Here is a 23,203-nt window from a genome sequence, read left to right on the forward strand (position 1 = left end):
GGGGGGGGCGGTAAAAAATTTTCGGGTGGGCTTTGCCCCCCCCCGAAGAGATGCCTGGAAGAAACTCTGATTCATACACACACTCATAGCAAGGCACTGATGTATTAAAAATATTTCTTGGGGAAAGTAGTATATTATCGGCTCTAGTTGAATATTACATTCACAATCGATTGCAACCAGTGGCGTAAGCAGGGAAGGGGGGGGGGGGGGGTAGGGTTAATTATATGTAGGCTATTATTCAGAATATTCCACCTACTAAATTTAGTTTTTATTTTAGATTGAGAGTGGCTTTCGGGCATTTGTCGCATTCGGGCAAGTGTCCATTCGGGCATTTGTCGCATTCGGGCAAGTGTCCATTCGGGCATTTGTCGCATTCGGGCAAGTGTCCATTCGGGCATTTGTCGCATTCGGGCAAGTGTCCATTCGGGGATTTGTCGCATTCGGGCAAGTGTCCATTCGGGGATTTGTCGCATTCGGGCAAGTGTCCATTCGGGGATTTGTCGCATTCGGGCAAGTGTCCATTCGGGGATTTGTCGCATTCGGGCAAGTGTCCATTCGGGCATTTGTCGCATTCCGGCAAGTGTCCATTCGGGCATTTGTCGCATTCGGGCAAGTGTCCATTCGGGCATTTGTCGCATTCGGGCAAGTGTCCATTCGGGCATTTGTCGCATTCCGGCAAGTGTCCATTCGGGCATTTGTCGCATTCGGGCAAGTGTCCATTCGGGCATTTGTCGCATTCCGGCAAGTGTCCATTCGGGCATTTGTCGCATTCGGGCAAGTGTCCATTCGGGCATTTGTCGCATTCGGGCAAGTGTCCATTCGGGCATTTGTCGCATTCCGGCAAGTGTCCATTCGGGCATTTGTCGCATTCGGGCAAGTGTCCATTCGGGCATTTGTCGCATTCGGGCAAGTGTCCATTCGGGCATTTGTCGCATTCCGGCAAGTGTCCATTCCGGCATTTGTCGCATTCGGGCAAGTGTCCATTCGGGCATTTGTCGCATTCGGGCAAGTGTCCATTCGGGCATTTGTCGCATTCCGGCAAGTGTCCATTCGGGCATTTGTCGCATTCGGGCAAGTGTCCATTCGGGCATTTGTCGCATTCGGGCAAGTGTCCATTCTTATTTTCATAATTTCTTCATCGGCGGGTAAGCGGCTCTTGTGTATTTGTATGAGGCAGCAGATTATAAAGGTCCAGACTTTATCAATGGTGGTCTTTGTTGTGAGCTGATTCAACAAATTTCCTCTGTACTAATTGGCAGTTAATTAATGTCAGATACCGCAACACTTCTCTCAGTTAACGAATCTCTGTAATTAACGAATCTCTGTAATTAACGAATCCCGGTAATTAATGAACCCCGGTATTTAATGAATCTCTATAATTAATGAATACATGTAATTAACGAATCTCTGTAATTAACGAATCTCTGTAATTAACGAATCTCGGTAATTTAAAAAATCCCTACAATTAACGAATCTTTGTGATTAATGAATCACTGTATTTAACGAATCCGTATCATTTTAGCTGCTACTAATTTGACTGGAAAAAAAAGTTTGCTGGGCATAGTGCTGACCACACTATCCCTTTCTATGCCGAGGTCAATGAATCAGATGAACTCTACTTCATCTGCCCCATGTGTCTTGGGCACTAACGGGATTAAGAAGAAAAAAGAAGAAGAATTTGACTGATTGCGTTACGTAGTTCTCCTTCATTAATTATTAACCGACTCAGCTACCAGCGTAACAAAAACCGATAGTCATCGTAACAAGTCAGATAAACATACACAACAAACCCGCCGACACACAAACAAACAAACAAACAAACAACCCGCGTCTCTGCTCTTGTGTGACACATTCTTCGAATTTTTTTTAAAAATTCCTGAATGTTAATGAAGTTTCAAATGAAATAACATTTGAATTCACGGCAAAAAAAAAAAAAAAAAAAAAAAAAAAAAAAAAAAAAATCTACTCCTTGAGTTGAGTGGCGAGTCAACTAGAGACAATGACACTGCTTACACCCCCCCCCCCTACATTAAATCTCGACTACCCCTCCCCCTTCTACCGCTTGACAGAAATAAACGACATGTCACTTTATGTGACGTGCAGCTGCGCAGTGACCCAGTTCTATGCTTGCTGGGTGACCGGAGATCTAGAACATTCGGACACGCTTGTTAGAACAATTAAACATTTTTTTGTTTAAATATCATTTGAACCTGCTGAGAGGCTAATTAGACATTTGCTCAGATAAAACTCTAAATCTACATTTTTAAAATTAGAATATTACGTCATCCGCTATAACAGTATAATCTACCGGCGAATAACTCTCAAAATAGAAACTTCACTTCAAAACAATCGCAATTTATATTTTAGGCTTATTTTATATTCGTTTTAAAGAAGTTAATGACCAACTTAGCATAACGTGACGACGTGGTAGTGTAGCGTTAAAATAACATGTACATTGTTTCTTCCAGACTTTTTTTCTCGGGGGGGGGGGGGGCACTTGATATTTTCGGAGGGGCAGAAAAATTCTCCAGGGGTAAGGGCGGACACTGGTTACTGGTTAAAGTATAAGTTTTCTATATAAATTTCATTTCGTTTGGGGGGGGGGGGGGGTAGATTTCTTCGAGGAGGGGGGGGGGAGGGCCAAGAGATGCCTGGAAGAAACTCTGCACACGTGGCAACATCGAAAGGTATAAAAAGCCACTAGGAAAAAACCAAATCCCGGTTAACGAACACTCCGTCAACGAAAACGTGTTTGAACTGTGTGGCCTTCTGAAACCCGACATCGTTGAGCTGCCCTTTGGCTGTCTCTATAGGGCTTGTAAGTCTACGGTCTCGAAATCTACTAGCTGGCAAGTAAGAGAACGAGAAGTTTACCTACTTACAAACCCGAAAGGGACATCCATGTATGACGTCTTCACTGAAGGGGGATAGGGGGGAAAACTGGACTAGAAGGGGCGGGGGTCAATTTTTTTAAGTAATGTACAATGATGGGACGGAGTGGCCTAGAGGTAGAGATCTAGACAGCTAACCTGTAAGTCTCGAGTTCGAATCCGGGTTCAAGTCAGTAGAACGACCCAGCCCTGATGGGGGCGTTAGGGAAAGTAAAGACGGCTTGGCCAATTGCTGACCACAATATCCCTCGAGGTCACAGAAACAGGTGAATTCTACTTCATCTGCCCCATAGACCGTCAGGTTTGGAAAGGGAACTATTTTTTACCTATGCACTGGCTAATCAGGAAAGACATGTCGATTAGCTTGGACTAATTAATATTTTAATTAATAAAATGATTTTATGATGATCTAAACTTTGTTCTGTACGAGCCGGCTATTCGAACAGTTTGTTGAACCGTGGCTGTTGTAGGCACATTATATCGGTTTAAATATTATTGTTGTCGGCGTAGGTTTTGGCCTCACCACGCCACATCCATCCACGTTAGCTGCGTCATGACTCTTAGCTGTTTGCATGTTATGTGATGTAACTGGATAGCTTTGTTATGAAAAAATCTTAATTCAATATCAATGAAGACATTGATCCTTTATGTGGTCAAAGGCTAATCAGGGTCCAAGTCAGTAGAACACCCAGCTCTGATGGGTTCCTAACTCACGTTAGAGAAAGTAAAGGCAGCTGGGCAAAGTGCTGACCACATTACCCCTTCCCTGAGGTCAAGAAAAATATGAACTCTACCTGTCCAAAAGATCGCTAGGTCTAAAGAGGGTTCTTTACTTTTTTTTATGATAAAAGGCGATAAATGTTCTATGTGTTATCACCATCTACCAACAGTCCCTGATTCTAAATGCAACTCAATGTTTCTAACATATGTTAGGTACTCATTAGTGCTGGATGGGCTCCGGGACTAAATGCTGAATCAGAAGGAAAATAATCAATTTCTTTTTAAATTTCAAAATAATCGATCACCGTAATTAAGCTAATTAGTATTTTTTTTTACATTTCAGCAGGAATTCGACCAATCAACCATCACTTGAGATGTAATCACCGAATCAACTTTCCAGCTCAGATCACGTGTTACTATTTAAAATCTCGTGTTACTCCTCTCCCCCTATACCCAAAATGTTTCCCACAAGCGCTTTGTTGTCCTTCATCGTGTGGACTCTCCTACCCTCATCATCCGCCAACACAACACTTCACAGCGACACCAAGCAGGTTCTGACCGCTCAGACTGTGGCCACTTTAGCCAGCGGGTCCTCCACCAACCAGACCTCGACCAGCCCCACCCCCACCTCCCCCGCCTGGAACACCTCCCTGCTGTGCAAGCATCTGGCCAACATCACCGCCTCCCAGAAGAGCCCCCCGCCCCCCACGGAGGAGTCCATCGAGGCTAAGTGTTTTCCTGGTTTTGTCTGCGTCAACGGCATTTGTACAGGGGGTAAGTGACCCATTCGACGGTCTATGTGACTTAATTCGTCCAGTCTGTAAGTGACCTATTCGTCCAGTCTGTAGGTGACCCATTGTCCAGTCTGTAAGTGACACATTCGTCCAGTTTGTAAGTGACCTATTCTTCCAGTTTGTAAGTGACCTATTCGTCCAGTCTGTAAGTGACACATTCGTCCAGTTTGTAAGTGACCCATTCATCCAGTCTGTAAGTGACCCGTTCGTCCAGTCTGTAAATGCCCAATTCGTCCATTCTTTAAGTGACCCATTTATCCAGTTTGTAAGTGACCCATTCGTCCAGTCTGTAAGTGACACATTCGTCCAGTTTGTAAGTGACCTATTCGTCCAGTCTGTAAGTGACCTATTCGTCCAGTCTGTAAGTGACCTATTCGTCCAGTCTGTAAGTGACACATTCGTCCAGTTTGTAAGTGACCCATTCGTCCAGTTTGTAAGTGACCCATTCGTCCAGTTTGTAAGTGACCCTTTTGTCCAGTCTGTAAGTGACCAATTCATCACATTTGTAAGTGACCCATTCGAATGATTGTGAGACGGCGCGGCCTAGCTCTAGCGCGCTCGAAAGTCTCGAGTTCAAACACGGGTTCAAATCAGTAAATCGTACTTGAGTCCACCCAGCTCTAATGGGAATCTAACTCACGTTAGAGAAAGTAAAGGCGGCTGGGCGTAAGGCTGACCACACTATCCCTTCATATGCCGAAAAAAAATCTCGAATTTGACCCCCGGGCGGATGAGGCTCGATAGCTTGGGACAGCAACCAAGCTACGAAAGAAAACTCAAATATTAAAACAACGTTTGTCTCTAATTTATTCTTGGACGGACAAAGGCAACGGAAGCTAAGCCAGAAGATAAAGCAGGCTGAAGTCAGGGTCAACGGGCCCTATGACGCATACCATGTTGACACGTCCATGTTGACACGTCATACTTAATTATGTTGGAGGAAATCCCGTCTCACAACGATTAAGGGGGGGGGGGGGGGGGGGGGAGAATGAGAAATGCAGCTTTTCCTGTTAGATTAATAGCTTTTTAAAATTATATACATTATTACACACAAAGGGACACCATCCGGTATTTTTTTTTTAAAATGACATCAAATTGCCTGTAGTTTTGATATATCATACATATAATCGTTGACGAAGGGGGGTGTCACCCTGGGTTACCCCACCCACCTGGTGGCACACGACCTAGCGACGCCATTTCTATAGGTGACCAAATCTATGACACATGAAAAGATATCATTAGGTTGTAATGTGTAGTTTATATGAGTGACCCTAACACATTACCATACAGGTTTTTAGTTAGACAATCCTCCCTTTTGTAGCTGATATACACAGCCTGTAAAAAGCCCAAGTTTTGACTGATGTAAATTTTGTTAATGACTTACAAGATTGATTAGCACGTGAATGTCCCACATTACCAATGCACCTGTTGAAAGAGTAACTTAGCCATACAATTCTTAGTGAATTAATTAACGGTTTCTTGTTGATTATCTGTTGATTAGACTTAAACATATCACTCGGACTCAACGAATCATAGCCTTTATCCAAGTGGTAAAAGTAATTGCCACAAGCGATTTCTTCTTTATCTTCATCAACATTTTCCTTGTACGCGCAAGATACATGAGGCAGATAAAGTAGAGTTCATCTGTAAGTACATCGGCATATAAGGAGCTAATCTGGTCAGCACTATGGACAGCCGCCTACGTTTCCCTTACGTAAGATTTGGGTGGACTCAGGGACGTCCTACAGTCACAAGTCCGAACCGAGTTCCGAACTCAATACTTCCGGTTAGCAGCCAAACGCTTTACCTATTGACCACGCCGTCCCATTATCTATTTTTCTAAATCTAAATCTACAACATCCCTTATCCCTTGTGTGTGTCTTTGTGGCACCGCAGTGTGTGTCTAGGGCTAAGTGTCGCATGGAGGCGCCCACCCTTCTCCATGCCTGACCCAGCTGGATGACTCCATATCTTTTTATACTAAATCTATATATAAACTTTATATAAGCCACTATATAAATCTCAATATAACCTTCAATATAAATATAATACAGGACAAAATATCTCACGGACAAATGATCTCAGGACAAATGATCTCATGCGCAAAAGATTTCAGGACAAAATATTTAATGACAAATTGTATCATGGATAAATGATCTAAGAAAAATTATATCAAAGCTAAATATGTATAGTATTTAGGATGATTTTAGTCGATTTTAACATTTTAGCAGAGTTAAGCGAGTAGTACCAGACCATTACCATGTATCTACAAACAATGTATAAAAGATGTTTTTAACACACCCATCTATGTCCGCACGTGCAGGCATGAGCTGCAAGTGTAACGAGGGGTGGGCCGGGCTCTTCTGCCAGGAAAAGTGTCCAGAGAAATGTGCGCCTGACGGCGAATGCGCCACCAGCACCGGAAACCAGGCTATCTGCATCTGCAACGAGACTTCGGTCTACTCACCCGGCGAGGGGTGCGTGCCGCGGGTTGAAGGTGAGTAGGTTTTGTTTATGTGCGGGGTGGGTGTGTGTGGGTATGGGTGTGAGCAGGGGTGGGTGTGCGAGAGCTGACTAAATAAACATTTATTGTTTGAAGTCTTAATTGGTTAGAATTATTTCATCTCAGATGTAATCAAATGACACGTGGTGGATCCACACCTGTATAAATAACACACAGAAAAAAAACATCAGGGGATTTAAGCTTAAAACTATAATTTATGTTTGTATAGGTTATTAAAAACTATATTTCTCATAGAGAAATTTGAATGAAGTTGGTAATTGTACACAGTGGCGTCGCTAGGTCGGGTGCGGTCCGCATCCCCCGTCCTCGCGACGCCACTGATTGTACATGTTGCTCATGGGTTGATTTTATTTATTGTATCTAGGGGGTAATGTGTAAAGTTGGGGCTCGGATGGTGGGGGTGGGGGAGCAAATGAAACTTTCGGTAGGGAAGGGGGGTGGGGCGCACTTAAATTTCCCGGAGGCAAACACTGGTTTAAGTGTATACTTTCCTATATAAATTATAGATGTTTTTTTAATATATCGTCTATCCCCCCTCCCCACCAACACCTGAGAAATGCTTAAATTATACTCAGGGGCTATGGTTATAATACTGTGTTAGGTGTGGTTAATTATAGTAACGTGTTAGTTGTAGCTAATTATAGTAATGTGTTAAGAGTATAACTGTGACATATCCCTGACTACACTAGCCCTTTCGTTTTCTTCAGTTGTTGTTGGGAAGCTGAACGGACTGTAAAACTTAGGTCAGGCCACTACCGCTTTCTCGTGGCCCACTGTGTGCGCTAAACCCCCTAGTGCAATGAAAAGTTCATGACAGGTTCATACCTTGACATGTTGAATGTCACAGTAACCCCAGATCACTACCTGCCCCGGAGCTCAGATCTCTGTCAACATGATTTCGACCCTGAACTACCCCCTCACAAATCCTCACCCCCCCCCCCCTCCTAAACACACGACTGACCTAAAATGTCTGTTGTACTGATGTTGTTCTAAACCTTCCCATCTGTCCATCTGAGTTCATGTCCCTCCCCCTAACCTCCCCACCCCTCAAACACGTCTTACCTAAAATGACTAACATAAGTTGTACAGATACCTGCCTTTGACCTTCAGAAACATACACAACGACCATGGGTTCATTCCCCTTATACCAAAAGTGACTCAAATCTTTTTTTTTCTACTTGACCTTCAGAAACATACTCAAGGCCCAGGGGTTCATCCCCGTCTCCCACCCTTCACCCAAAAACCCACACGCCTTACCTAAAATGACTCAAATATTTACTTTAATGAAGCCTGCCTTGACCTTCAAAACCAGATAATCCCCCGAATAATCCGCACACTACAGCGTCTCAAGTTTTGGTTTTACTGATGTCTGACCTTGACCTTCAGAGCCAGATAATCCTCCAAATAATCCACACACTAAAATGTTACAAAATTTTGGTTTTACTGATGTCTGCCGTGTTACTTCCAGGCATCTCTTCAGCCACCCCCCCTCCCCGGAAAATATATACTTTTAACAGTGTCTGCCCCCTCCTCCCCCCCCCACCGAAAATTTCAAGTGCCCCCACCCCCCCCCCCCACCCCAAAAAAAAAGTCTGGAAGAAACACAGGATGCCTTGACTTTCAGAACCATAGACAAAGACCACACGTTTCCCCCTCTCCCCTACCCTCCCCCCAAATAACCAGCACACCTTACCTAAAATGACTCCAACATTTGTTGTGCTAATGCCTGCCTTTGGCCATTAGAACCATAATACAAGGACCACACGTTCATTTCCCTCAACCACGCCCTTAACCCCTCCCCCCCCCCCCCAAAAAAAAAAAAATAACCCGCACACCTAACCCTAAAATGATATACTCTGTACTGATGCTTGTCCTTGATCTTCAGAGCCGTCCACCACGACCGTGCCCACGACGACAGAAGGCAACCTGCGGCCCAGGTCGGAGCGGCTCTGTTTCGGCGCCAGCCTGTGCGTGCACGGCTACTGTGACCTGTCGTCCCTGCAATGCCTGTGTGACAGGGGCTGGAAGGGTCAGCTGTGTAACGAGAAGTGCGACCTCAACTGCGGCAAGAACGGGAGGTAATCCTTGATTTATTTAAAGAGAATATAATTTTGCGCATAAGATGGAGTACCTTCCCTTGACACGGTTTGACCTCAATACGGGAGATAATTCTTGTTTTTTTTTTTTAATGTAGCTTTGCATTTCATAGAGTGCCTTCCCTTGAATATCTGTCCTGTTTTAGTTTGGATAATTTTTCTTAGCGGCTAATCTCTGCTCATTTTGTTTATAATTTAACCGTTAATCGATTTAATTTACGTTTGCTAACCTTACCACAACCATGAAAAGGGATGTAATGATGCCAGGAAGGGTCCACTGGTTAAAAATTATATTTAGCAACTGTCTCTATAACACCACGATGACTGCTTATATCTCGCAGTAGTTGTTTAGTAATTTAGCCGCAACCTGATTAGTGACTTTCCTTTAGCACTTACTTCCCTTTGATAAATTAGGAAAACACAATTACTTCCCTTTATAAAACATTGCATTAGTGGAAAAGAATTTACTTTTTTTATTACTTTGTTTTGGTGTTGGGAAAATTTTTTACATAATTAGCGGGGATTGATAAAGTGCAAATGTTGTAGGTATTTTACGAATAAGCTTGGAGTATTATAATTGTTCATTTGGTTTGGTTTGGCACCTACGTTCGTTTAAGTGAGTGCAAAAAGACTATGAATAAGTTGGGGTACTATAGTCGATTATTGAGCTGAAACAGGCGATTCTGCCCCGGGCTAGACTGTGAGCACTTTGCGTTTATTTTCGCGTTAGTGTTTTCTTTGTGTTTAGGTTGGGTTTGCATTAGTGGTTGCGTTTTGATTTGGTTCGTTTTTGTTCTTTCTTTTTTCGTTTTTATTTGTGTTTTTTTCTTTGGGTTTGTGTTTGTATTTGTGGTTGTGGTTGGTTTTGCGTTTGGGTTTGGTTTGTTTTCGTTTGCTTTTTCGTTTGTGTATTTTTCTTTGGGTTTGTGATTTTGGTTGGTTTTGCGTTTGGATTTGGTTTGTTTTCGTTTGCTTTTTCGTTTGTTTTTTCTTTCTGTTCGTATTGGTGTTTGTGGTTGTGGTTGGGTTTGTTGTTAGGTTTTTGTTTTTGTTTGCTTTTTTGTTTGTTTTTTCTTTGTGTTTGTATTGGTGTTTGTGATTGTGGTAGGGTTTGTTGTTAGGTTTTTGTTTTCGTTCGTATTTGTAATTGTGTTAGCGTTATGTTTGCGTTTTGTTGTTTTGGTTGGTTGTGGTTTGGGTGGGCAATGCCGGGTTTATGATGATTACTAAACACACAAGTAATGGTCTTTAACAGAAAGGTTTTTCACAGAAGCCAGAGCAGGGCCTGGCCGGGACGGCTAGTTATAGTTTAAAGTAGAGATTTTTTTAAAATCTAACTATTAGGAATTAAATTAGAGTTAGAGCTTATGGCTAATATTAGGCTTAGACCTTACAGCTTATATTTGACTTAGAGCTTGCGGCTTATATTTGGCGTAGACCTTATGGCTTAAAATATTTGACTTAGACCTTACGGCTTATATTTGACTTAGACCTTACGGCTTATATTTGGCGTAGACCTTACGGCTTATATTTGGCTTAGACCTTACGACTTATATTTGACTTAGACCTTACGGCTTATATTTGACTTAGACCTTACGGCTTATATTTGACTTAGATCTTACGGCTTGTATTTGACTTATACCTTACGGCCAGTGTTTCTTCCAGACATTTTCTCCGGGGGGCGCGGGGGGGGGGGGGTGATATTTTCGGGTGGGGGGGGGGGGGGCGGTCAACATTTTTTGGAAGAGATACCTGGAAGAAACTCTGCTTACGGCTTATATTTGGTGTAGACCTTACGGCTTATATTTGACTTAGACCTTGCGGCTTATATTTGACTTAGACCTTACGGCTTATATTTGACTTAGACCTTACGGCTTATATTTGACTTAGACCTTACGGCTAATATTTGACTTAGACCTTACGGCTTATATTTGACTTAGACCTTACGGCTTATTATTGACTTAGACCTTACGGCTAATATTTGACTTAGACCTTACGGCTTATATTTGACTTAGACCTTACGGCTTATATTTGACTTAGACCTTACGGCTTATATTAGACTTAGACCTTACGGCTTATAGTTCGCGTTGACCTGACCCAAGTTTCACGAAACTCCCCGTCTCCCCCTCCCCAGGTGCCGAGAGAGCAGCGACTACATCTTCTACTGCGTCTGCGACCCGGGCTACAACGGGTCCCGGTGTGAGAACCTCATCCTCAAGCCGTTCAGCACGACCACCGTCGCCAGCACCGCGGGGTCAGAGGTCAAGGATGCCCAGGCCAACAGCCTGTGGTACCTGGGCGACCATTCCGGCGACGCCCCGACGTCCACCGTCCTGCCGGAAACGACCGGTGAACCGGACAACGGGACCTATTCCTCAACGACCGCCTCTGTGGAGAACGTCACGGGTTTGGTCAACGTCACTGGAAGTGATGTGGCGGTCAACTCGACGACAACAGCATCGATGGTGGAGGTCAATACGACGATGAGACCTTTGGAAGAGCGTCAGTGTGTGCCTGGTATCGTCTGTGAGGTAATGGCGTCACGTTTCTGTTGTTATTTTAATAATTCGCGGTCAAGGCAAGTCGATAGTGTATACATTTGGTTTGTACACGAATGCATATCAGGATCCTGATTATGTATTGGATATGGAGTAGATCTATGAGTTAGGTGCTATAGGTCAAAGTTTAATTTGTGATACTGGCAGAAATAGCCCCCAGTATGTTAAAAGTAAAGCACCCTTTCCGGTCCTTTCACATGTTTCTGTGACCTCGGCATATGAAGAGATAGTGTGGCCAGCACTATGCCCAGCCGCTTTTACTTTCCCTAACGTGAGTTAGCATCCATCAAAACTGGACGCAGGATTTGAACAAGGATTCGAGACTTTCGGGTTAGTAGTCCAGCGCTCTACCACTAGACCACGCCGTACCATTTCCCCCCTCCCCCCAGTATATTGGGTCCAACACTTTCAGTATCAAAATTTGTTTGTTTCGTTCAACAGTTTGACAATTATTATAATCCTTTGGCGCTTCTAAGAAAACTAGGGTTTTTTTCAGTGATGGGGTTTTCGTATTAGACGTTCACTCTATGACTACTAATTGTTTTCTGTTCATAAGTACATTTTGGGAACTATGACGCTTTTTCTTAACAAGACAATATTTTGTAATAATGATGAGAGTAATGACAAGTTATATACTTTTTATTTTGTTTTAAAACATTACAATTCAATATTGATTCGTATAAACACTGTAAACGTATATCATACGGTGTTTATAAATACATAACCTTGAAGTTACATGTCCTCAGCACGGGTACTGCCAGAAAACTGCGCAGCTTGTCGCGTGTGTCTGCGACTCTGGGTACGCCGGCGCCCTGTGTGAGACCCCCTGCCCCCGGGCCTGTGGCGCCAACCAGACCTGCGACATAGCAGGCGACGGGTCTCAGATATGCAGGTGTCGGGACGGGTACAGCGGCGCCAGGTGCAACGTGTACGACCCTCGTGAGTAGTGTGTGAACACTTTCTTTCAGTTCAGTCCATGTCATTACAGACGCCTTCATTTACTTTTCAGCGGATATTCGAAGCGCTGTTTTTTTTTTTTTTTTTTTTTGCATTGCTAGTTTAATTTAGTTCGGTTTGTTAGGATTTAGTCGTGATCAGCAGGGTAAATAGAGGGCCTTAGAAATTATGTGCAGGCTTTAGCCATGTGGGTCATTGGAGAACAAGTCTGCAGTTAAATGTTTAGTGGCTTACTTTAATACCACCAAGTGATTTCTTTCTCTTTCTCACCATGAGAACTTGTTGGTTTTTTAAATATTCATATAGAGATCTAAATATTTCTGTCGATTTGCACCTAAGGTTTTACACAGTATTGTTAAAATAACTACCAGAAATAAATTATCATCTTTTCCAAAAGTGCTCCGGACACATGAGGGTCTCTACAGCCATCTCTTTCCACTTTTGCTAGTCTTAAATGGCAACTTTCTTGGCAGTTCTCCGGGATAATTCTGATTTTGTCGGTTGTTTTTTTTTTAGCTGTGTTCCTTTCCACATCTCTCTTGGACTTCCATGTTTTCATTTTTCTTCATTGAGGCACTCGAAATAAATATATACACAATATTTTGGTTTTGCAAAAAAATAAAGTTTGTCTGATTTTGTTTGCAAAAACGCTATGTATATTTGATCATTGTTATCATAATACACACGTTACTTCACAGCAACAACGACGGCGTCCCTAACAACTGTTACTGACCTGGACCGTATCTCAACGACCCCGGACAACGAGTCAACGACCTTGGTGCGCGTGTCCACGACCCTGGGGGTCCAAGCTATGGACGACCCCTGGGAGCCACTGGCGGGGTTTGGTCCCCTCGTACCGCTGGCACTGCGCATGTGCACGCAAGGGTTTGTCTGTCGCTATGGCAACTGTTCCCGGGCGCTGGACGGGATGCAGTGCGTGTGTGAGCCGTCGTTTAGAGGTAAAGGTCAAGGTTGTGGTGTGGTCAGTGTGGATCTAAAAGTCGCAATGAGCCATTACAGAAAGGGTAGTGGCTATTGATCAGTGTTTCTTTCAGACACTTTTCTTCGGAGAGGTAGAGCACTTGAAACTTTTTGGGCGGGGGGGGAGGGGGGGGGAGGGACTAAATTTTTCGGGGTGGGGGGGGGGACAGGGGTCAAAGTATATATTTCCTATATAAATTATATTTCGTTCGGGGATGGGGGTGAGGGGTGATAGACGTGCTCTCGGGGACGGGGGGGGGGGGGGGTGGGGGGGTGGCAACGAATATATACCAACCAAGAACAAACTGCAAGGTGGCAGTTGTTTGATTTTGGAGGTGTCTCTCCTAGATGAGTTGCTGTGCCCAGCTAATGGGCTTCATCTGCCCGGGGACCGAACTCGAGTTATTGCGGTTGATTTATGGTCTTAGAGTGTTGTTGTCTACCACTTCAGCTATATTTGTGTGGTCATTACAGACTTGTCTAATGACTACCACTGCAGCTATAGTTATATGGTCAGTACAGACTTGTCTAATGACTACCACTGTAGCTATAGTTATATGATCAGTACAGACTTGTCTAATGACTACCACTGTAGCTATAGTTATATGATCAGTACAGACTTGTCTAATGACTACCACTGCAGCTATAGTTATATGATCAGTACAGACTTGTCTAATGACTACCACTGTTGCTATAGTTATATGATCAGTACAGACTTGTCTAATGACTACCACTGTTGCTATAGTTATATGGTCAGTACAGACTTGTCTAATGACTACCACTGTTGCTATAGTTATATGATCAGTACAGACTTGTCTAATGACTACCACTGTTGCTATAGTTATATGATCAGTACAGACTTGTCTAATGACTACCACTGTTGCTATAGTTATATGATCAGTACAGACTTGTCTAATGACTACCACTGTAGCTATTGTTATATGATCAGTACAGACTTGTCTAATGACTACCACTGTAGCTATAGTTATATGATCAGTACAGACTTGTCTAATGACTACCACTGTTGCTATAGTTATATGATCAGTACAGACTTGTCTAATGACTACCACTGTAGCTATTGTTATATGATCAGTACAGACTTGTCTAATGACTACCACTGTAGCTATAGTTATATGATCAGTACAGACTTGTCTAATGACTACCACTGTAGCTATTGTTGTATGATCAGTACAGACTTGTCTAATGACTACCACTGTAGCTATAGTTATATGATCAGTACACTTGTCTAATGGCTACCACTGTAGCTATAGTTATATGATCAGTACAAACTTGTCTAATGACTACCACTGTAGCTATAGTTATATGATCAGTACATACTTGTCTAATGACTACCACTGTTGCTATAGTTATATGATCAGTACAAACTTGTCTAATGTCTACCACTGTTGCTATAGTTATATGATCAGTACAAACTTGTCTAATGACTACCACTGTTGCTATAGTTATATGATCAGTACAAACTTGTCTAATGTCTACCACTGTTGCTATAGTTATATGGTCAGTACAAACTTGTCTAATGGCTACCATTCAAAAATTCCCAGACGTATTCTGCAACGAGCCGTGTACCCTAGACTGTGGACCGAAAGGAATCTGCCAGTTCAGTGATAACAAAACGGAGGTGTGTGAGTGTACAGATAAGCATTACACTGGACCAACCTGCTCAGAGTTAAGGCCCTTGGAGGAAGAAGGTATGTACTCCATACATACAGATACATATTTTTAGATAATATTGTTTTAGAAGAGGGATGTATTCCGTACAGAAAAATAAATGTTTAGATTATATTGTTTTAGAAGGAGGGTGTATTCCGTACAGAAAAATAAATATTTAGATAATATTGTTTTAGAAGGAGGGTGTATTCCGTACAGAAAAATAAATGTTTAGATAATATTGTTTTAGAAGGAGGGTGTATTCCGTACAGAAAAATAAATGTTTAGATAATATTGTTTTAGAAGGAGGGTGTATTCCGTAAAGAAAAATAAATATATTTAGATTCTATTGTTTTAGAAGAAGGCGCTAAGGCCCCTGTTCCTTAAAAAAGAAATGTTTAGAATCTATTGTTTCAGAAGAAGGTGTTTATACCTTACAGAAAAATAAATATGTTTAGATAATATTGTTTTAGAAGAAAAGATGTATAACTTAAAGAAAAATAAATATTTTGTTTAGTTTCTATTGTTTTAGAAGAAAGTATTTAAAGCTTACATAAAATTAAATATTGTATTTAGATTTGTATTGTTAAGCAGAAAAATAAATATTATATTTAGATTCTATTGATTAGCAGCAGGTATTTATTACCTACAGAAATCAAAATATCTTTAGATTCCAATGTTTTAAAAGAAAAGATGTGTAACTTAAAGAAATATAAATATTTTGTTTAGTTTCTATTGTTTTAGATTCAGGTATTTATAACTAACAGACCAATAAGTATGTTTAGATTCTATTGTTTAGTAGAAGGTGTTTATTACGTACAGAAAAATAAATATTATGTTTAGATTCTATGGTTTAGTTGTATCGTTTTACTTTGTAACGAAACGGTATTATTGTTTTCCTTCTGGTTGTAGCCGGCCTGTCACCGTGGCTTGGAGTGGGGATCGCAGCTGTTATTCTTTTGGTCTCGTCCGCGACAATTGTTCTGGCCATCTACCTGATGTGGAAGCAGCAGAACATCACGATCATGAACTTGGTTTACTGGTTGCAGCCGTATGAAGATGATGGTAATGTTTGCTGTGGGTTTTTTTTTCTTATATAGTTTTATCCACAAACAGAAAAGGGCGATAATCTACTCCTTTGATGAATGAGTTCTCGTTATTTTCATGTTAAAATAATTAATGACAAGGATTCTTAAACGATGACACCCGAACATTATGTGGTGAGATTCAGATTTTAGGGGGGGGGGGGAATAATAGGCCCTATCACCCCATCTTCTATACACACAAACATACGCGCACACACACAGACACACGCACACACACACACACCCCTATCTCACACACACACACACACGTACTCTACAAATGCAACGACTTTCTACTTTGGAGTCTTTAAACAGCTTCCCTACATCATCATATTTTTTTCCGGTTAGTGCCGAAGACACACGGAGAAGATGAGGTAGAGTTTCAACGACCCTCGGCATATGAAGGGACAGTGTGGTCAGCACTATGCCCAGCCATCTTTGTATCCATAACGTGAGTCGGGTACTCACCAGAGCTGGGTAGACTCAGGGACGTCATACAGACTCGAGCCCTGGAGCCGAACTCGAGACTTTCGGGCTAAAATTCCTACATCTGACCCCCCCCCCCCCCCCACCCCTTACTCCCATAATACTAGTTTGAAGAACCCCTCCGTATTGTAGAATAAAACATCTCCTTCCTTTTTCTTTAACCGTTCTAAATCTAAGACATTACCCCCCCCCCCGAGTCTACACCCCTGTCATTTACCCCAACTGTCAATTACCCACATTGCCCTAACCTTAGCTATATAACCCAACCCCTAACTTATCACTACATGGGTGGGGGAGGGGGTGGTAATTGACGGGGCGGGGGGTAATGCCTGCACCCAATCGTTCCACCTCCGCACGGTATCCCACTTAACACTATATCTCCTCTTCTTTCCCCCCCCCACCCCTCTCCCCTCCAGACGGAAGAGACTACGACGCCTTCGTGTCCTACGCCTCTGCTGACCAGGATCGCCAGTTTGTCATACAGACCCTGGTGCCACGACTGGAAGGCCGAATGTGCTACACGCTGTGTATTCACCAGAGGAACTTTATCCCAGGCTTGTGTGAGTCACAATACATGGACACAATCATTGACATAAACATAGATATAGACATACGCAGAGGAACTTTATTCCAGGCTTGTGTGAGTCATAATACATGGACACAATCATAGACATAAACTTGGACACAATCATAGACATAAACATAGACATAGACATACGCAGAGGAACTTTATCCCAGGCTTGTGTGAGTCATAATACATGGACACAATCATAGTCATAAACTTGGACACAATCATAGACATCAACTTGGACAAAAAACATAGACATAGATATACACAGAGGAACTTTATCCCAGGCTTGTGTGAGTCACAATACATGGACATAAACTTGGACATAAACATAGACACAGACATATGCAGAGGAACTTTATACCCAGTCACAATACATGGACACAAACATATAAATAAACATAGACAAACACATTGATTCACATAAATATACTTAGAGGAACGGCACAACAGCTTTATTTGGACAAAAACATAGTTCTAAGCTAAGACATCATCATCTTTTTATTTTTGTGCCCAAGACACCTGCGCCCGCCACAGAAAGCTCCCTCCACTTTTGTCGGTTACCGGCAATTTTCTTGGCTGTTCCTCATGACAGTCCTGCCTCTGCCAGCTGCTTCCCCGCTGTGTGCCTCCACATCTCCCTTGACCTTCCTTGTTTTATTTTTCCCCGAGGCGTCTAGTTTAGAGCTATTCCTGCGATGTCTTCTGGTTTCATTCTTAGGACGTGCTCCATCCATCTTCTTTTTTTCAATTAATTTGGGAACTGCTTTAATTTTCATCTCTCCAAGCAATTTAAAGCTAAGACATAAACACGGACAAAGACAGGGATTTGAAGTCGGACTTGGACATTGACATAAACTTAGACAAAACATGGACACACGTAAACATATCTTGGTGACAATACTGGATGTGCTACATACTACACACTGTGTATTGACCACAACAGCCGTGCGTGAGTCTGCACACACCTTGACGTCACCACCATGGGGTGGGGGGTCACTCAAGGACGCCTAAACACAAACATAAAGACCGACGGAACACAGTCACAAATACACGCGAAATTTTAATGTGATTTGATATGAAACTCATCTGGGGGTTTTCAGACAGTTGGGGTGAAGGGAGTTTGTGTGTGTGGAGGGGGGGGGGGGTATGTCAAATGGAGTGGCGATGAGAATTTTTTCTTGTCGTTTTAACATGTACTACTCATTATTAATTAAGTTTAATTTAGGTTGATTAGCCTAACATAGGCCGCTGATAAGAGCTTTTTAGACATCTCTCTTCTGGGCTAGTCTCTCCAACTGTCCCCCCAGGTGTATCCAATCTTCTTGGTGCCTTCTTCCAGGTCACGTCTCCAGGTCTATCTTTATCGACCTCTTTCACTCATTATTAATACGTTCTATAAAGCGCCTGATATTCTGACGAAGACCTCATATCAAACATCATTTATTGCGTATTAGGAGGACTTTAGCTGCGGCCCTACATTGTTTTGAATACCCTCAACACGAGCGTAACATCCGTTATTTACCCTTCAGATATCACGGACAATATAACCGGATCCGTGAAAAGAAGCCGGCGGACCATCTTGATCCTGAGTCCGGCATTTGTGGCCAGCGGTTGGTGCAAGTTCGAATACCAGATGGCGCTACAGGAGATGCTGTGTGAGAAGCACCGGATCCTACCCATAATCCTAGGTAAGGTGGCTTCACATCCTACCCATAATCCTCGGTAAGGTGGCTTCACATCCTACCCATAATCCTCGGTAAGGTGGCTTCACATCCTACCCATAATCCTCGGTAAGGTGGCTTCACATCCTACCCATAATCCTAGGTAAGGTAGCTCTACATCCTGCTCTTAGCTAGATAACAGCCTACCCATAATCCTAGGTAAGGCAGCTTCACATCCTACCCATAATCCTCGGTAAGGCAACTTCACATCCTACCCATAATCCTCGGTAAGGTGGCTTCACATCCTACCCATAATCCTCGGTAAGGCAACTTCACATCCTACCCATAATCCTCGGTAAGGTGGCTTCACATCCTGGTTTTAGCTTGGTACAACCTACCCATAATCCTCGGTAATCTAGCCATAATCATAGGTAAGGTAGTTTTACATCCTGCTTGCAGTTTAGTACAGCCTACCCATAATCCTAGGTAAGGTAGTTTTACATCCTGCTTGCAGTTTAGTACAGCCTACCCATAATCCTAGGTAAGGTAGTTTTACATCCTGCTTGCAGTTTTACATCCTGCTTGCAGTTTAGTACAGCCTACCCATAATCCTAGGTAAGGTAGTTTTACCTCCTGCTTGCAGTTTACTACAACCTACCCATAATCCTAGGTAAGGTAGTTTTACATCCTGCTTGCAGTTTAGTACAGCCTACCCATAATCCTAGGTATGGTAGTTTTACATCCTGCTTGCAGTTTAGTACAGCCTACCCATAATCCTAGGTAAGGTAGTTTTACATCCTGCTTGCAGTTTACTATAATCTACCCATAATCCTCGTTAAGGTAGCTTCACATCTTGCTCTTAGTTTACTACAACCTACCCATAATCCTCGGTAAGGTAGCTTCACATCTTGCTCTTAGTTTACTACAGCCTACCCATAATCCTGGGTAAGGTAGCTTCACATCCTGCTCTTAGTTTACTACAACCTACCCATAATCCTCGGTAAGGTAGCTTCACATCCTACCCATAATCCTCGGAATGGCAGCGTCACATCCTACCCATAATCCTAGGTAAGCCAGCTTCACATCATACCCATAATCCTAGGTAAGGCAGCTTCACATCCTACCCATAATCCTCGGTAAGGTGGCTTTACATCCTACCCATAATCCTCGGTAAGGCAGCTTCACAACCTACCCATAATCCTCGGTAAGGTAGCTTCACACCCTACTCTTAGTTTGGTACATCCTACCCATAGTCCTCAGTAAGGTGGCTTCACATCCTACTCTTAGTTTGGTACATCCTACCTATAATCCTCGGTAAGGTGGCTTCACATCCTGCTCTTAGGGTGAAGAGCTCCTAGATCTAGTATATTTAATTTCTTATAAAGTACGTAACTAGCGTTATTAATATTACTTAGTGTATTTATTGTCAGCTATAAAGTAACTATGTAAATTTCATAACATATTTATTGTTTTTTAAAGTACGAAACTAGCTTTATTACATAGCATATTCTTTGTCTGTTATAGAGTAACTAGCATAATTTCATACCACATCTATTGTCAGTTACAAAGTAACTAGCTTCATGCCATCGGACCTTTATGAAGTAAATTAGAATGCAATTTTTACAGGCCAATTTTTTTAGTATCAGCATAAAGCTCATAAATATTCTATGCTAATGCACGTATAACGTGTTGTAAAGATATCACCAGTAAAAATACCTGAATAATCAGAGGTTATTTCAGGCATATCTTTGTCCACGCCCCTTCTCCCGGGCAAAATAGAACAAATATATAATTTATATAGAAAATATATACTTTAACCAGTCTCCGCCCCTCCTTCCGGAAATTTAAGTACGCTCTCCCAATAATTTCAAGTGCCCTGAGACCCCCCCCCCCCCCCAACCACCTGGAGAAAAATGTATGAAAGAAACACAGGTAACTATGTTTTTAAAATGTCCCAAATGTATACATCAGGCGACATCAGCCACCTCAAGCAAGACATGGACGACACCCTGAAGACCATCTTAAAGACAGTCACGTGGCTGGAGTACCCTGGGAAGGATTCCTCAGACGAGGTCAGTGCGCATGACATCACGGATGTTGAGGAGTTGACACGTGTGCTAAATTTATTTGAAGATCAAAACTTTCTGTTTAGACAAACTTATCAACACGGTTCTCGTTTCTTGTTTTAACTTAGGTCTATATCAGTTTGGAATTCAGAGCTAAAGTGAGGGTGTGTTATTTTTATATTACTCTGAAGTAAAAGTTTGTAAAACTTACTTTTTAAAATTATTTAAAATGTAATCAGGGTAGATCGCAAATTTCAACACACTTGCTAGACACTATACACCTTTAGTGTAGGGTTTAGGTATAGAAGCGGTTTGGTGGCTAGTTTTAGGTTTATTAAGATGTGGTTAGTTTTAGGTTTGGATGTGGTTAGTTTTAGGTTTGGATGTGGTTAGTTTTAGGTTTATTAAGATATTGTTAGTTTAAGGTTTGGCTTGTGTTAGTTTTAGGGTTATTAAGATGTGGTTAGTTTAAGGTTTGGATGGTGTTAGTTTTAGGTTTGGATGGTGTTAGTTTTAGGTTTGGGTAGTGTTAGTTTTAGGTTTGGATGGTGCTAGTTTTAGGTTCAGTATGATATGGTGTGTATTTCACAATCACACGATTTTATCACACTATAATGCGCCACAGTATTAATATGGCTTTCCAAACTTTGTCTTAAATTTTATACACTGAAAGCAGTCTAGACTGTACTGATTGAATTGACATGGGCAAGATAACCTCAGTTGAAAAAACAGGTCTTTTTGTAGTTAGCATTGTTTATTTTAACTTTCTCAAACTGAAAAAAAAACACTCTTAGAACAATAGCTTTTGTCAAAATATCACATTTAGTGCCTTGTCTTTGAAATATTTACTGACTTTCTTGTCTCCGATTCACAGGAAATGGAAAAGTTCTGGAAACGTTTGGCACTGTCTTTACCCAAAAGACGACCTGGCCAGATGGAGTCAATGGCCAGTCAATCTTGTCTTACCTCCCCTTCCACGCAAACCAAGCACGAAGACATCGTAAGCGACGCGCTCAAAGCCCCGCTTGAAATCAGATCCTTCCACCACAGCCACCCTAAAGGTCCCCCGCTCAAACAAATAGTCCGGGTCCCGGCGGTCGACCTCGACACTGAATCCTCATCAAGCCAAGCCCCCATTTTTTGTTTACAACTCAACCGTCTGCTGAACGGGTCGAGTGAGAGCGACTCTAAACCTTCTAGCCTGTCGCCGTTAGACCCGTACTACGTCAGCCCACGTGATCAGCATCCGCCAGACTACCCGCAGGACGACGCGGGAAGTTTAACGAAGCTCGCGCAGAGTCAGCAGACGTCGCCCAGTACAACGGTGGATCTGTCGGATAAACTGGCGTCATGGCCGGAGCCTAAAGCAGGCCAGAACGGCGAATCAATCCTGGACAAATACCTGGGGGATGGAGATCTTGCGAGACAACTAGCCGTGTGACAAAAACTCGCAGCGGGATAAACAAAAGTTCACCGGAAACTTTAAAAACAAACACTCGAGTTTTTTGGATTGGCCAAAGAGATATAAGGTTGTTTTGCTTCTGTCTCCTGCTAGATCACATGTGTTCTTCACGTGATGAAAGGCAAATGAACATGAACGCCTCAACCGACTTTTTGTTTTTCCGTAGAAGAATCAGAGAGAGGGGAAAGGAAAGCAAGCACGTTTTTTCCAAGTGGAGAGAATTTTACAGGCGTATATATATATATATATATATATATATATATATATATATATATATATATATATATATATATATAGTAATTAATTTATATACAAATAGGCCCATTAAGATTATATATATTTTTTGTACATTTTTCTCATAAGTTTTCATGTAGGGGTAAGATAACTACCCCAGGCCCAACTTATGGAGTCAAAAACATGAAATACCAAAATAGAGGTCTGACCGAATATATGAGATTGTTTTTTTTTAAATAACTACATTTTAGACGTTTAATGCATTTTTGAAGTAATAGGTTTTAATTTAAAAAGTTTAAAACCCCATGTCTGTATAACCCACATAGAATAACGCGTTTCAATACTACTGTTTTCTTTTTCTTCTTAGTCCTTAATTGTAATGTTGGAATAGATTTCCTCCAACACATTGAAGTACTACGTGTCAACTTGTTATGCAACATATAGGCGGT

General features: G+C 42.1%; 1 protein-coding gene across 1 annotated transcript; it reads left to right on the forward strand.

The window, feature by feature from the left end:
* Positions 1–4,069: 4,069 nt before the first annotated feature.
* On the forward strand, positions 4,070–22,499 carry LOC131930468 (multiple epidermal growth factor-like domains protein 11). Its single transcript, XM_059286969.1, has 12 exons — positions 4,070–4,385; positions 6,729–6,902; positions 8,815–9,007; positions 11,160–11,556; positions 12,330–12,522; positions 13,239–13,499; positions 15,084–15,230; positions 16,102–16,254; positions 17,177–17,320; positions 18,861–19,019; positions 20,964–21,064; positions 21,933–22,499. Exons 1-12 carry the CDS (start codon positions 4,070–4,072, stop codon positions 22,497–22,499), a joined length of 2,805 nt encoding a protein of 934 aa, XP_059142952.1.
* Positions 22,500–23,203: the final 704 nt, after the last annotated feature.

Source organism: Physella acuta, unplaced genomic scaffold (assembly GCF_028476545.2).
Source record: "Physella acuta isolate Inbredline_101_S28 unplaced genomic scaffold, ASM2847654v3 ptg001783l, whole genome shotgun sequence".
NCBI classification, from domain to species: domain Eukaryota; kingdom Metazoa; phylum Mollusca; class Gastropoda; family Physidae; genus Physella; species Physella acuta.

Bases quoted from the DNA above. Each gene is read 5' to 3' on its own strand.
- LOC131930468 (XM_059286969.1), top strand. From the start codon at position 4,070: ATGTTTCCCACAAGCGCTTTGTTGTCCTTCATCGTGTGGACTCTCCTA. The intron at 4,386-6,728 runs GTAAGTGACCCA...CCGCACGTGCAG, and splicing joins CAACGGCATTTGTACAGGGG to GCATGAGCTGCAAGTGTAAC. The intron at 19,020-20,963 runs GTAAGGTGGCTT...TGTATACATCAG, and splicing joins GATCCTACCCATAATCCTAG to GCGACATCAGCCACCTCAAG.